General features: G+C 39.3%; 1 protein-coding gene across 3 annotated transcripts in view; it reads left to right on the forward strand.

The window, feature by feature from the left end:
* The window catches only part of LOC149160633 (glutathione S-transferase L2, chloroplastic-like), a 103,017-nt gene that overhangs the window by 52,872 nt on the left and 34,372 nt on the right, over positions 1-15,773 (forward strand). For 2 of the 3 annotated variants that reach the window (XR_016261802.1, XR_016261803.1), the window contains exons 6-7: positions 741-951; positions 1,203-1,346. Coding sequence is in view for 1 of the 3 variants with exons in the window: in XM_089436749.1 (XP_089292875.1) it covers positions 1,203-1,347 (145 nt within the window). In the remaining 2 variants the exon portion in view is untranslated. Of the gene's footprint in view, positions 1-740; positions 952-1,202; positions 1,348-15,773 lie in introns of those variants that run through there. The other variant, XM_089436749.1, reaches the window with a different exon arrangement.

The following is a 15,773-nucleotide window of genomic DNA, read 5'->3' on the forward strand; positions in this document are numbered from 1 at the left end:
CTCCTAAGTAGTCATCATCAAGACTTTTCAAAGATTCACTTTTTAATAAAAATATTCCTCTTATAGTTTTGTGCCCAATTCGTTTCCATCCAATAGTGATGTGTGTAGTTGCAGTTCCTTGAACCATCATTTAAGTGACCAGTGTCTAGGTCTTCATTTGTTTCCAACCTTGACTTCTCAAGTGTGACTCTGATACCAAATTAGGTTTAACTTTTCATAGGAGAGGAATGGGCAGAAAAAACAATTCCATTTCGTTCCATATTATTCAATATCTCAAAAGTTTTGTTTACAATCATGAGAGACGGGGGAGAGAGGTTACATAGTTTCTTTCTTGTTTGTTTCAAATTATTATAAAGTACTTATTAATAACTTATTGCACTTTCTTTAAGTGGACTTGACCTAAATACTAAATGACCATTGATTAAGTAATTATCCTAAAGAAAACAAAAGGAGTAATTAGAACACTGAAACATCTGGATAGATCTCTTATAATTGGAACAGAACTATACTTTAACCAGTTATTTCTTATTTATCTCAGCTTTTAAATTGTAATGCTTCATTGACTTTGTTTGCCACGTTATAGAAGTTATGTTTTGTGAAGTTGTCATGTTTATGTATTTTCGCCATGGTTTCTATTTAAGACTCTTGTTTGGTCACTTGGGGTGGACCTACATTTACCAGTGCAAATTTTAAAGTTAAGGTTTTCTTAGACAGTTTTTATTGTTATTTTTGTTTTCCAGGGTTGTGCTTGCTCCTCAAGTCCAAGTTATAAATGGTCAGATTGTTATCAATGAAGAGAGCCTTGTAGTTTCCCATCGTGAGTTGAATGTGAATGATATTCACACATATCACAGAGTTGAAGAAACGAGTTCTAAACTGAACTATCATACCTATATGAATCGGACACCTGTGGAAAGATGGTCCAAGTCAGACACAGAACTATTCTACAAGGTAGAAGAGAAATGACCAGATCCGGGCTTGCTAAAACATTCATTAGTCACTAAGTATTAGTTTGTTTCATTATCTGTTTATATAGAAGCTGAATGTAAAGAGACTTTAAAGGGTGCCACTTGTGATTATTTTCTCTCTTTAGTTTTTATATGCTTTACAGAGGAAATATATGAAACTTTCAAAGGGAGTTTAACGACTGAAAAATTATTCACTCAATCCTGTTTAAACGGCTGCATTTTTTGTTTGTTCAGGCTATGCAACAGTTTGGAACGGACTTTGGAATGATTCAGCACCTTTTTCCTGGCAGAACACGCCGTCAAGTGAAAGCAAAATTTAAAATAGAAGAAAGGAAACATCCTTTGCAACTTGCTAATGCATTAATTCACAGGCCACAAGGTGGGTGTTTAATGTCATCTACAAATGATTGGTAATGATTTTTTCTGAAAATTTTCCCTTTTCTTAACAATAATTGAAACTGATACTTTGTACATTCAAAATAAAAGAATGAGATGGAATTCGTACAGCTCTTTCTGATTGTTATTTTCACATTTATGCTTTGGCTATGGAATTATAATGTATTGACTATCAACTAGTAAAGTTTTTTTAAGGGGATATATAACCTCATGACTTGGCTGTCTGCCTACCCCCTTGTCTTTTTCAGCGAAACCTAGTAATAAGAAAACTGAGTCCATTTTATGCAACAATGGGTTGAAATAAGGGCAGTTATAGGAAGTCTATTTCAAGGTTGTCAAATAATTCACTGAATTGCTAGCTGAAAAGCTTCCATATAAGCTGCAGTTTTAAAAGTTGACAGCAACCATTCTTTAATGGTTGTGGTATAGGTTAAAAAATTAAAAATAGCGCTATCTTGAGCTGTGTTATAGCATGATAGTGAAAATTAATAGCTACAAATAGTTTCCCTGCATCTATATTCATAACTGATTTTTCAATTTTTGTGAATCTTCCTGCTAGGACATCACAGAAGAAGCAACAATATAACCGTAAACTGCAGCAGAGACGAGCATTAAAGACATATTCTTGAAAATCAAAGCAACATGGAAGATTAAAAATGGAATAATCAACTGAAATAAATAAGAAACCTAATTGAAATATTCGGATTGCCTCAATAAGAAGAGCAAAGCATAGTTACATCCCACAACACCATTAAAACCTCCTTAGCTCTACATGCTCCTTTTTATTTTTATTTTATTTCTTTTTCTCTTGCATGTGAGCAAGAATGAGATATTCCACATGGCTTATGTAGAGTCTCAGTCAACAGTTCGCTCACAAAGAGAGAACATGTCATTAGTGGGAATTTAAATTGGGTGGTAAGGATAACAAGTCCTCCTCTCAACCATTCGGGCTAGACCGAAATGATAGCTCTACATTCCCCTGGTGAAACTGTTGTGGACAATCTTTTCTCAACTTAGCTGTAAATGACACCTCCTTCCCCCACTTTTATCCCTTGAAGTTTGAACAATGCTGGAAAGTGATTGGTCCACAATACAGTTGTGAGCTTGGTGGGATGTCATGCTTGATGTTAGGTGGATACTAACCTCATATTCCATCTGTGTATGAGGCTTGAGCATTAACCGTTATACACGGGAAAGGGCACTGACATCTATCATGGGCCAGAGATCTAACACAAACTGTCCTAGTGTGAGGGCACTGATTTTGGGAAAATTTCAAGCCTTAGGTGACTAATGTCCATACAATCTCAATCAAACAAGTAGATTGCTGAATTTAATTAATGTTGAAATTAAATTTTAGACAATCACATCAATCACACAATAGCTAGAAATTAAATATTGAAAGCATACAAATTAATTTCACACATACAAGTAATTAATCCTTCAAATCAACTTTTAATTCCTTTGAAAAACTTAACCTCCACACACTGTCCCAAAAACAGCACTGCACAGATACCAAAAATACCTTGAACTGAGTGAAGTGACTGTTGTTCGGATGTATGACCTGTCTGTATGAACTATATGAACACATGTACATACTGTCCAGACGACTAAATGGAACTGCTGTATGAGACTGTGTGCTGTTGGAAACATCACTTTCATGGCTACTTGCTCCCTCTCCCTCTTTGTGGTTCAAATTGCTCAACTGCTAAGTGTGTTTAAAGCCTCTACGTTGCCCTGTCTTTATACTTTTAGCAGAGAATCTATTTTGAAGATAACTCCTATTTTAAATCATGCATGAGATACAATTTTAGACTCAAACTGCTAAATAAAAGACTTACACTTGTTTTTACTAAAGTGAATTACGAAATGGAATTACTTTTTGAAAATACCTCGAACTACTACTTGCACGCTCACACTGAAATTGTTTAGAAGTTCCCGTCTAAGCTATAATTCTGAACACTTCCTCTTAACGAGTATGGAATTCTGCACCAATCCAAGTTTGCCTTTGAATGCCTCAAGCTTCCATTTTGCCAAGGGCCTGGTCAGAATATCAACTAACTACAATCCGTGGGAATATGTTGGAGCTTCACTGGTCCCTTTTGAACCCTGTCTTGTATGAAGCGATATCTAATATCTATATGCTCGGACTTATCATGAAACAGTGGATTTTGAGAGAGTTTGATAAAACTCTGTTTATTGCAGTAAATTGCAGTAGGCTCCAACCCCTGGTTAAACAATCCTGTAAGTAACTTGCTATGCCAGATAGCTTCACAACGAGCAATTCTAGTTGCCATGTATTATGCTTTTACTAAGCTAAGTTCCATGTAATATGGATCTAATCCAACAAATTTGCCTGAGATTGGTGCTCCATCTTCTCTACAGATCTAGATCTCTAGCTTCTTTGAGCTCCCTCAGACCTAGCACACTGCTCATTGAGATGCCTCTCTCAATCTTGTGCTGTTGTAGTGTGTTTTTCTCCTCTCCTTATCCTTGCTTTAATAATTTTACATTAAGCTAAATCCTTAACCCTAACCCTAATCTTCGAAGTGATCAATGCCAAGATTAGATCTCGCCCCACTTGAGATCAACGTTATAGATTAAAGCATAATCACTAACGTAAATTATTTGCTTTTCCTAAATTTCTTTTAGCTTAATAAGCCAACATAATAATATGTGCTTTTTACTAAGTTAGACTTAGGCTAAGTTACACTAGCAATCTTACTCACACTAGAGCAAGTACCTAAGGAGACTATGGGTGACTTATGCATGCCTAGACAAGGCTTGTGCAGAAGCGCTTGCTCGAGCTACAAACATCAACACTCCCTTTTAGCAAGGGAGGTACTTCTACCACCTGGAACTGGCTATGATCTTGGGTCTACATTCACTGCCATGGCTGCTACCTCTGAACTAGAAGACTTCCCTTCCATCATCCTCGAAGGGTTGCTCCCTGTGAACTTTTTCCTAGAAGCCTCCTGCTCCTAAACATCCTGAAAGGTCATCTCGTACCAAGAGATCACCTTGACAGATTGGGAGGAATTTATCCCCTCCTAAACCTAAAGTTGATTCCCTCTGTGCTGCTCAACCTTTGAAGCTTCCTTCTCCTTGTTCTTTGTCACGACTCCGCTTCGTGCTTTTGCTCTAATAGGCTGGCTCTTTAACCTATACATGTTGCTCTCCCTAACTCCAATGGCGCGACCACCGTCTGATCTAGATATCTTGAGTCTGATTAGTGCGTGTCCATCCCGGAATGATATACCAAACCCCTTCTTCTTGATCTTTGAGACTGAGAGCAAACTACACGAGTTCTGACACCCATAACATGTCCTTCATTTCCATCTTGCCTCTTGACTCAAGTTGGAATAACATTGTTCCAACCCCTCTAACTACATGCTTCATATGGTGTTGATGGTGGTGAACTAATCTCGTGCTCTTGTCATATGTCGAGTTTTGACACCCATAACATGTCCTTCACTTCCATCTTGCCTCTTGACTCAAGTTGGAATAACATTGTTGCAACCCCTAAAACTTTTCTAACCCCTCTAACTGCATGCTTCATATGGTGTTGATGGTGGTGAACTACTCTTGTACTCCTGTCATATGTCTTGTGGCTCCACTATCTAGCAACCACACATTCATTTGTAATGTGTCTGAGGTAAGGTAGGAAACAAGTGCAAATTTGTCTCAAACTTCCTGGCAAACTCCTCCTCAGCTTTTGTCTATGCATCTATAGTTCGCTGTGTGCCCTTTCCCCCTTTTTTCCTCTTTGGACATTGTGAGGCATAATGTCCAATCTTATAACAAGAGAAATACTTTACTTTAGTCAAGTCCTTCTTCTTTGGTTGTGAGGCTGATGCTCAAGCTCTTTCCTTTGTCTTTTGCAATCAGAGCTCTTTCCTTTGCCTTGCCCTTTGCCTTTGTCATCTACTTGCTTATTGATCTTGCCCTTTGACTATAACTTGATTTCCTCTTGTATGCAGTCATCCCTGAGCCTATCAATGTGGGTAGTTTATCTCTAGTATAGACTCTGATGAATGGATCCCATGCCTCTGAGAACCTGTTCAACGCCACATGTACTAGTTCTGAGTCTTCTACCTTTTCTCCTGCTTTTGCAAGTTGATCACGAATCTACATGATCTTCGTCAGATCACTGAGTCAGATTTGGTCATTTGTGTAGTCTGGAGCATACTTTTGATATCATCTTCCTAATTACTGTCTTGCTCTGGTATAATCCTAACAATGTTTTGAACATTTTCTTGGTTGTCATGTTGTCGGTTAAGTGAGGGATCAAATGATCCTTCACGACATCCATAAGTATCCTCTATGTTGTTATCTCCTTCTTTGCTAGAAGGGCCTTCTCCTAAGGATCTAACGGCTTTGGGATTGTGGTCTCAACAATCTCCCAAAGATCATCTTCCTTGAGTACGAAGGTGACCCTAGCCTTCCAAGATAGGAAGTTTGGCTCTGTCTAATATGTCTTTGTATGGAAGGCCCATTGTAGTGATCTTGACTTGTCCTCAACTAAAAAACACTGCCTGATCCTTTAGGCACACCTATGAATTTGTTTGTCGCTAAAACTTTGACGACTTCAACCTACTCATGGCTCGATTGCTATAGTCCACTGCCACTCTGCCTCAACACTGACTACCTGTGCTTGTATTGTTCCTAGTAATGTTTAGTCGGCCCTACTACTCGGGTCTTGATAGTCCATTGGCCCTGGTTGGACTCTGCATACTATCTTGTGGCCTCTTATCCTGTCACGTCAACCTGCCTACTCAGTCTCTTATCGACCCTCCAAACATGTTGTCTCGATGGTTGTTTACTCGATTCCAACAACCTTTGTGCAGTTTGTCCTACCAACCACTCACATGAGACACTACTATCTTCACTGCTTTCATCCATGGCCAATTGTAGATAAACAACTTTACTCCCTTGAACCTTGCATGTTGAACATGTTTTCAATTGTTCTGTTGGCCTTAAGCTTTGTCGATGGCTGTGCTGTCAACAATCTCCTTGACACATTATTAGGTATGTCTCATTGCGAGCTTGTTCTACTCCAGTAGTGACGTGGTAATATGGTGGCTATCTTCGGCCTAAGCTTCCTCTATTGTGGCCCAATCCTTTGCATGTGGGCCCTGGTTGGTCGAGTCTAATAATCAATTGGTTCACTGGCTGTCATGCTGCTGGTCTCCTTTGTAGGTTGTGACTTGGCTCTTCATTGTTGTTGCTTACTTTTCCTTGAATCCCTCGTGTAATTTGTGGTGGTTGGTGTGGCAGATGGGTGGGTTGTTAGACTTGTCGGCCACCCAATCTGTTAGGATATTCCGACACATAGGAAATAGTTAAGTATAACTTGGTCTATTGTAGAGTTAGGTAAAGTGTGTTTCTTTACTATGTACATTTGTAACTTACAATCCGACGGTCACGATATGTTCTAGACATGAAGTGAACTGACGGTTCATTCTCTCCTCGGTATTACCAACACTTGATCTGTGGCTTAACACCTGATTGGTCCATGATCTCTATTTAAAGAGTATGGAGGGTCATTTGTAGGGTAACCGTTCATGAGAGAAGCTTATGTAAATTTTCATTATTTTATTAATAAATTGCCTGAAGTGGCCGCGTTGGCTCAGGCTGTGGACTGTTTCCCTCTTTGAGGGTTTTAACCATGTCAAGAATACTGGTGTATTGATCTGTGATTTGTTTGTGAGTGGTGTCCTTTGGTGTTCTATTTGAGGAACTTACCCTGTAAATTCCTACATGGTATCAGAGCTATTTGAGGGCTGCATCCGTTGGTGATCTAAATTTGAAGTCGGTACAACTGCATCCGATTGTCGTTTCCTAGATCTACTGTTTCTAACTACTTATGGGCCGAGAGGACTACTCTATTGTGCTAGGTGCATCTGTTCCAAAGAGGAACCCCTTTCGTTTCACGCGAAAAGGTTTCCGGTAGCCCTAGCTACGTCATGTTTAAGATTTGGAGGTATACAGTTTTTATTTGCAGTTCTAGCTATTCATCTCTCTGTTTATTTCGGTTTATTTAGCTCTCTGTTTTTTATTACTAGATCCATACCTTTCATTTTTGCGTATGCTCTTTGTCCCGCGACTCTGTGTGATCTAGGCAAATCAGAAAGAGAAAGGAAGGATTTTTCTCATGCGTATGCTCTTTTCCGCCGCGCCTTAGTGTGATCTCGGAAAATCAGAAACATTGAGGAAAATATTTAGTTTCCGGCTAAAGCTAACTTAAAGCCGTAAGATTTGTTTTTTTTTGTATGTCCTTGTTGGGTTTTGTGGTTTTTGTTTTGTAGGCAAAAAAGAGTTTTTTCAAATAAGTACGCACCCCAAAGCTTCAATGATTTATATATAAAAAAACCCCTTCCTCTTTTCCAAAAATTACAAACTTTTTAAACTAGCTCACTTGGTCCAAAGTTACTTTATGAGAATAGAGGTCTTGGGTTCAAGTCTTTCTTTTTGTTGAGTTACTTTTTCAAAAAGCACATGTAACTTATGTTTTAAAGTTACTTATGTAAAAGTGTTCTCACCCATTATAAAAAGTGAGTCACTTATAATTCTAAAGTCTCTTTATCTTTTATTTAAGTTACAATTTAGTGGGTAGCTCATAAAGTACAATTGTAAAAGTGACTTTCACTTATTTATAAAAGTGAGTCACATTTTTATTTTTATTTTTTTCTTAATTTAAAGTGAGCTAATTAGATTAAGTTTGGAAAGGGAGGAGATTTTTTATATATATAACATTATCATTCATTTCTGCATATTCACGCACTTCGTCGGCATCTTCAACAACTTTTCTTCAAAAAGCCATAACTTTTTCATCTGGAAGTTGTTTTCAGAGCCATTTTTTTTAATCAGTTTAATTTTTCGAAATTTTTCCATTGGAACACTTAGTTTCAGCATCTACAGCTTTAGTTTCTGTTAAAATGGAAAGTCCATGCCAAGTTATTCTTCACAACACCAACTACTTTCAATGGTGGTCCTACATTGTGGATTTACTTAGAAGTAAAGGTCTTTACAGAATAGCCTCAGGCCAAGAAACCAAACCTCAAGATGAAGATAAGCAGCCAAATGGGAAAATAGGCAAGATCAAGCACGTGGGTTGATAGGGATGCCTATTTCTCCAGACCTTAGATTCCATATCGCAGAACTTGATACTCCTAATGAATCAATGAAACAACGCACTAAAGTTTTTGGAATAAAAAATGAAATTGGAGCTCATCAACTCGAAAATGAGTTGCTTACATTGGACCCCAATAATTTTTCTTCCATTGAAGATTTTTTGTCCAAGTTCAAGACCCTTAGACTTCTCTTGGAAGGTGTTAAGGTTAAGAAAGAAGATGGTAGCCTTATCTATTCCATTCTTACTAAGTTGGGACTAGCGTACTCTGTGTTTGTTTCCACCTTCCATTCTACTAGAGAAGCCTTTATTTCTCGAGGACAAGACTACAAGTCCCCCTCTTTTGATGCCTTTTGTGATTCTTTAATAAGAGAACAAGAAAAGCTCTTATATCTTGGTCTTCTTAATCTTGTAAACTCTTCTAAGAAAGCCTTTGCTGCCCAGCAGCAATGACAGACTTAGGACACTTGCATTATTTTCTTGGTCCTCAAGTCTTGCAATCCAAGGAAGGTATTTCCCTTTCCCAGTCCAAGTATGTCTGTGATATTCTACGCCTTTTTCACATGGAAGACTGTAAACCAACGCCTTCTCCCTTTTAGTCTGGAGCCAAACTTTCAGTCACTTGTACTTCCCCTGAAGTTGATGCTACCTTATACCGTCAACTTGTAGGCAAACTTTTGTATTTGACCCATACTCGTTCTGACCTTTCCTTTGTTGTTGGCCTTATTTCGGTTTATGCAAAACCCACATGAAATTCATTGGAAAGCAGCTAAAAGAATACTTCGTTATGTTCAAGGTACAGTTTAGTTTGGGATTCATTACAACGCAGAAGCATCTCCTCTATTGGTTGGTTTCACTGATTCTGATTGGGTTGGTGACACTGATGATCGGAAGTCTATTGCAGGTTTTGTGTTCACTCTTGGTTTAGGACCTATTACATGGGCTTGCATGAAACAAAGTGCCATTTCTCTTTCTTCAGCAGAAGCAGAGTATCGTGGTGCCGTAGAAGCTAGTAAGGAAGCCCTGTGGCTTCGTTAGATCTCGTCAGAGTTTGGTTTTCAGTAGTCGCATCCGACTACACTTTGGTGTGATAATCAAAGTGCTATTCAACTATGCAAAGATCCTGCCCAACATCAGCGCAACAAACACATTGAACTACACATGCACTTCATCAGAAAGCTCATTCATGACCATGTTTTTGAAGTGCAATATTGTTCAACTGATGATCAAGTTGCAGACATCTTTACAAAGGCTTTCACAAAGGCGAAGTTTACTAAACTTCGATTTATGGTTGGAGTTCAAGAAGTTTTCACTAGGGGGGGATAGGCTCTAATGCCTCATTCCTTCTCCTATTTTGTCATATTTGTACATCCTTCAATCCTATCCCAAGTTGTTCTTAAGGGGGGATGTTAGGATATTCCGACACATAGGAAATAGTTAAGTATAACTTGGTCTAGTGTAGAGTTAGGTAATGTGTGTTTCTTTACTATGTATATTTGTAACTTACAATCCGACGGTCACGATATGTTCTAGACATGAAGTGATCCAACGGTTCATTCTCTCCTCGGTATTATCGACACTTGATTCGTGGCTTAACACCCGATTGGTCCATGATCTCTATTTAAAGAGCATGGAGGGTCATTTGTAGGGTAACCGTTCATGAGAGAAGCTTATGTAAATTTTCATTCTTTTATTAGTAAATTGCCTGAAGTGGCCGCGTTCGCTCAGGTCGTGGATTGTTTCCCTCTTTGAGTATTTTAACCATATCAAGAACACTGGTGTATTGATTTGTGATCTGTTTGTGAGCGGTGTCCTTTGGTGTTCTATCTGAAGAACTTGCCCTGTAAATTCCTACACAATCGACCCCCTTCTTTTTATTTTATGTTATTTTTATTTTTTTAATATCTCAAAAACTTAGCCATGCTTTGCTTTTTTTTTTTCTCTTTTTAAATTTCCCTTGCTGAGCTTTATTGTTGAAAAATTGGGCAACTTATGTCAAAATTTCATTGGCAAATCATAAAGGAAAATTCACATTTTTGTGTTTGACAAGTCAGCATGGTGAAGTCTACAAGTTGGCCCCACTAAGGGAAATTGACCTTCCAAGGCCACATATAGTAGACCTTATGTTGGAGCTCATTTGGACATCACCACACATCATAAACAAGTTTGATCATCTCTAAAATTGCAGGAGACACTTCACACGTGCGAAGGAGGAGAGAGAGAATTCATACTTATGTCGACTTTTTTGTTTTGGGACTACGTTTACCAATGTTGACTCTCCTTGACTTGGGTTGTTTGGATTCGATGTGACCGAGTTATGTTTTGAGGTAGGAGGCCAAGCTTTCAAGGAGATATTGACTGGTTTGACCAAACTATTATGGGCACTTTGATTGGGGTTGACCGCAAGTTCATGTTGATTGTGGAAATTTAATTGAATTGTAGGAAGGATTTTTGTCTCTGTTTTGACCAAGTTTGATTGAGAAAGGAAGGACAAATTTAATGCTGGGCTGACCGAACTTTTCTGGGCAGTTTGACCATTGACTTTGATTGGAAGTTGCACACTGTTGGCAGTTGTTGACTATACCTCCATAGGCCAAAAATTGCAGATTGGTATCTTTGACTAGATTTGACTTTATTTTTCATTATTGATTGATTTTGGATTGGTTGTCTTGGAGAGTCAAAGCATTGACTTTGACTGGTTATTGGATGTACTATTGACCAATATATATCATGCTGAACATTGATTGACTAATAGAAGAAGAATTGATTAAGGGTTTTCCCCCTTGTGGGGTTTTTCCTTGGTCTTTGACCAAATCTCTGTGTTTCATTGTGCTTGGCTATCTTCTATTATGCATTTACTATCACTGCTCTATCTATACTTGTTTCACTATTATTGGGGTGATTGGAATTGGAAGAAATTGTTTTAAGTGATTATAACAACGTAGAACATTGTGTAAAATTATCATGGTTTCAAAGTTGAATTGAAGGTTAGCCTAAGGAAACCAGAGAGCACCCCTTTGAGACACTCTTTTTGCTGATTGATGATCAACCTTCTTGGAAAAGATGACTACTTCCTACTTCAAGATTGAGGAGAAGTTGAATGGTGCCTCCAATGTTGCAGCATGGAGGGCTAGATTGGATCTCACACTTGAAGATAATGATGTGATGGAATATGTGTAGGGCCAAGTAGTTGAACCTCTGTAGAATGCTAATGCCAGTGCCAAGTCCAAGTACAAGAAGGGTGAGATCAAGGCCAAGAAGATCATTATTGATTCTCTTCAGGATCATCTCATCACTTATGTGTCCAAGATGAAGAATTCAAAGGAGATGTATGACAAATTGATTGGGATGTATGAGGTCAACAATCTAAGCCAAGTCATCTCTTTGAAGAGTCAACTTCGTGACATCAAGATGAACAAGTCTGAATCTATTACAGCCTACTTCATGAGGATCTCTCAAATAAGAGATCAACTTCTTTCCATTGGAGAACTTGTGCAGATGACTCTTGGTGGGCTCCCCATGTCTTGGGAGACATTCATCACAAGCATTAGTTGCAGGAAAGAGCTCCCTACATTTGATGAGCTTTTAGGCAATTGCACTCAAGAGGAATCTAGGCTCATTTCTAGAGGAAGAATCTAAAGACAAGAAGAGGAGAACCTACAACTTTTGTAGCCAATGTGAAGAAAGGAAAAGGGAAAGGAAGACCTTCCAAATGGAAGCCAAAGAAGCCAACCCCAACATTCAAAAATAATAGAAGGGACTTTTCTAAAGTCCAATGCTATAGGTGTGACAAATTTGGCCACATTGCTCAAGATTGTCCTGATAGAAGAAATGCTCAAAGGCCTAGCAACAGGAACAATAATGGCAACAACAACAACTTCAACAATAGAAGAAGAAGAGGAGGTCTTGCTGCCCATACAAGTGTTGAAGAGCCCCAATGCTCTCAAAAGAGCTCCAAGAACACAAGGTATGACAATAATGTTGTTAATACTCAATTTGAATATTATCTTGTTGTTGCTCTTCCTAGCTTGTCTTCCAATAGCATTGATCGCTAGCTGATGGATAGTGGGGCATCTAGACATTTTATTGGGTATTGTGAAGTCCTCTCAAATTTGGTTGAGAGGGAGACTAATTTGAAAATTCTACTTGGGGATAATTTTTCTCATCTTGTCAAAGGGTCTGGTTCTGTTTCTTTTCATTTGAATTATGGGGAAACCATTTATCTACAGGATGTGTTGTATGTGCCAAGCTTGAAGAAGAATCTTGCCTTTGTTTCTGCTTTGGAAGACAAAGGGTATAGAGTTGTATTCGTTAATGGAAAAGTCCTTGCTTGGCCAAGGAGATCTAACTTGAGAGAAACCTTCACTCTTGGTGTCCGAAACGAAGGCCTATACAGAGTTTGTGGACGACCAATCCACGCATTGGTCCATGACACCACTAATTAGTGTGAGCTTTGGCATCGAAGATTTGCCCAACTTCACTACAAGGCTTTGCTAGACTTTAGCAGGATGGTTACATGGATTCCTAGGATTTAGGTGGATCATGAAGGCATATGTCAGGGATGTGCTAGTGGAAAGAATATCAAGGGACGATTCCCTTCTAGCACCAACAGACCTAAGGAGATTCTTCAACTCTTCATTTTGACCTTTTTGGGCCCATGCTGGTGACATCTCTTGGAGGATGCTTATATTATATTATCTTTGTTGATGACTTCTCTCGTAAGACTTGGATCTTCTACTTGAAGACTTGGATCTTCTACTTGAAGACTAAGGATCAGGCTTTCAGCATGTTCAGGGACTTCAAGGCTCTCGTGGAAAATCAAACAGGAAGGAAGATCAAGATCCCGAGGACTAATAATGGAGGTGAATACACTTCAAATGAAATCAAAGACTTCTGTAGAGAATGCTGGGATTAAGACAGAGGTGACTATTCCATCCTGGAAGCAACCAAAGCCATGGTTCATAGTAAAAACCTTCCGATGTTTCTGTGGGGATAAGCTACAAATACTATCGTATATGTCCAATATAGGAGTCCTCGTTAGGCCTTGGGAGACAAGACTCCTGAAAAAATCTTTACAGGTGTGAAACTAGAAGTTGGACACTTGAGAATATTTGGATGTCGTGTCTACTTTCATGTACCAAAGGAAATGAGTTCCAACTTGGAAGTTTCAGGAAAGAAAGGTACATTTGTTGGCTATTGTGTAAATTCTAAAGCTTACAGGATATATTTGCCGGGTCAAAGGAACATTGAGTTCAGTCGGGATGTGACTTTTGATAGGGATGTTGCCTGTGGAAAAGCAAGGGACTCTCCTGTCCCTACCAACATGGAGAGAAGTGATGATTCTATGGATGTAGATGCAGAGCCATCCATGCCCAAGCCGAACCTTGCAGATGAGCCTATGGCACCCATGGATCCTTTGGATCCTCCTCCATGTGATCCTCCCATGAGGAAGAGACCTTTGTGGCTTTGTGATACATTACAGTTGCAGAGAGACACTTAGCCTTGAGAGGCACTTTTAGGGAGAGAAAGTAGCCTCACAAATATCGGGGATACGCTGCAATGATGAGCAACATCATACAATCTAAACCTTGTAGCTATGAGGAAGCAATGAAGGAACATGTTTGGAGAGATGCCATGGTCGAGGAATATGAGTCCATCATGAAAAATGATGTATGGGAGGTTGTTTTGAGACTTGAGGGGAAGTCTGTTGTGACTTCCAAGTGGTTATACAAAATCAAACATGCAGCTGATGGTAGCGTTGAGAAGTTTAAAGCGAGATTTGTGGCTAGAGGATTCTCCCAAAAAGAGGGAGAAGATTATCATGAGATATTTGCACTTGTTGCCCGATACACTACCATCTGGTCCATCATTGCTCTTGCTGCTAATCAGGGTTGGAGTCTTCATCAGATGGATGTGAAGACTGCCTTTCTTCATGGCATACTTAAGGAGGTGTATGTGGAACGACCATAGGGCTTTGAGCAACATGACAGGGAAACCCATGTTTGCAGATTGAAGAAATATGGTTTTAAGCAAGCCCTTAGTGCTTGGTATGCTTGGATCAATGGATACCTAATGAAGTTGGGATTCACCAGAAGTAGTGCTAATCCAAACCTCTACTTCAAGGTTGTCCAAGGTATGCCTTTGATTTTGGTTTTATATGTTGATGACTTATTCTTGACAGGAGCAGAGCCTCTGATCATCCAGTGTAAGAGGGAGCTTGCCTTCAAGTTTGAGATGAAAGATCTTGGGTTGATGCATTATTTCCTAGGCTTAGAGGTGTGGCAGAGAATTGGAGAGATTTTCCCTAGCCAATGAAAATATGTTTTCAAAATCTTGGAGAGATTTGGGATGGTGGATTGCAAATCCATGGCCACATCGATGGAGATTAACTTCAAGAAGTTATGTGGTGAAGCTATGGGACCAGATCTAGCAGATCCTTCTTTATACCGATAGCTGATTGGGGCTTTGCAGTTTTTGGTCAACATAAGACCAGACATATGTTTTGTTATTAACACCTTGAGCTAGTTCATGGTGGAACCTTTGCATGCTCACTGGGTGGCTACAAAACATGTGTTGAGATATCTACATGGGATGATCAACTATGGACTGAGATATACCTCTGACGATGAATTGAGACTGCATGGATATACAAATGCAGATTGGATGGGAGCGTTATTGACAGGAAGAGCACATCAAGGTGTTGTTTTAGCTTGGGATTTGTTGTGATTTCCTAGATGAGCAGGAAGCATAAATTTGTCGCTCTCAGTACAACCGAGGTAGAGTACATTGTAGCTAGTATGGCTAGTTGTGAGGCAGTGTGGTTGTGGATCTCTTTGCAAAGTTGTTTGAGTAGGTGCTTGATATGACTATGATATATTGTAACAATCAAAGCGGGATCCGACTTTCAAAGAATCCAATATTCCATGACAGGTCGAAGCACATCGAGATCAAGCACCACTTTATTAGAGATATGGTATTGTGAGGAGTAGTGAGGCTCCAACACATCTCGATAGATGAGCAAGTTGCAAACATTCTCACCAAGCCTTTTCCACAAGCGAAGTTCCTATTCTTTAGAGAGCGGCTTGGATTGCAAGAGAATGTATCCCTCCCCATAAGGGAACACAGTTGATCGAGAACACTGAGCATATGCTATCCCCCGTCTTTATGACTAACCATGGACTTGGTGAAGGGGGATGTGCAGCGAGGCTCCTGGGTGAGGGTACTCCTTAAAGCCATGGACTTGGCTGAGTACGTACTCCAGTATGCATCCTACTTGCAAG

Source organism: Pinus tabuliformis, chromosome 5_2 (assembly GCF_031772625.1).
Source record: "Pinus tabuliformis cultivar Carrire ecotype Pingquan chromosome 5_2, CPIR1, whole genome shotgun sequence".
NCBI classification, from domain to species: Eukaryota; Viridiplantae; Streptophyta; class Pinopsida; order Pinales; family Pinaceae; genus Pinus; species Pinus tabuliformis.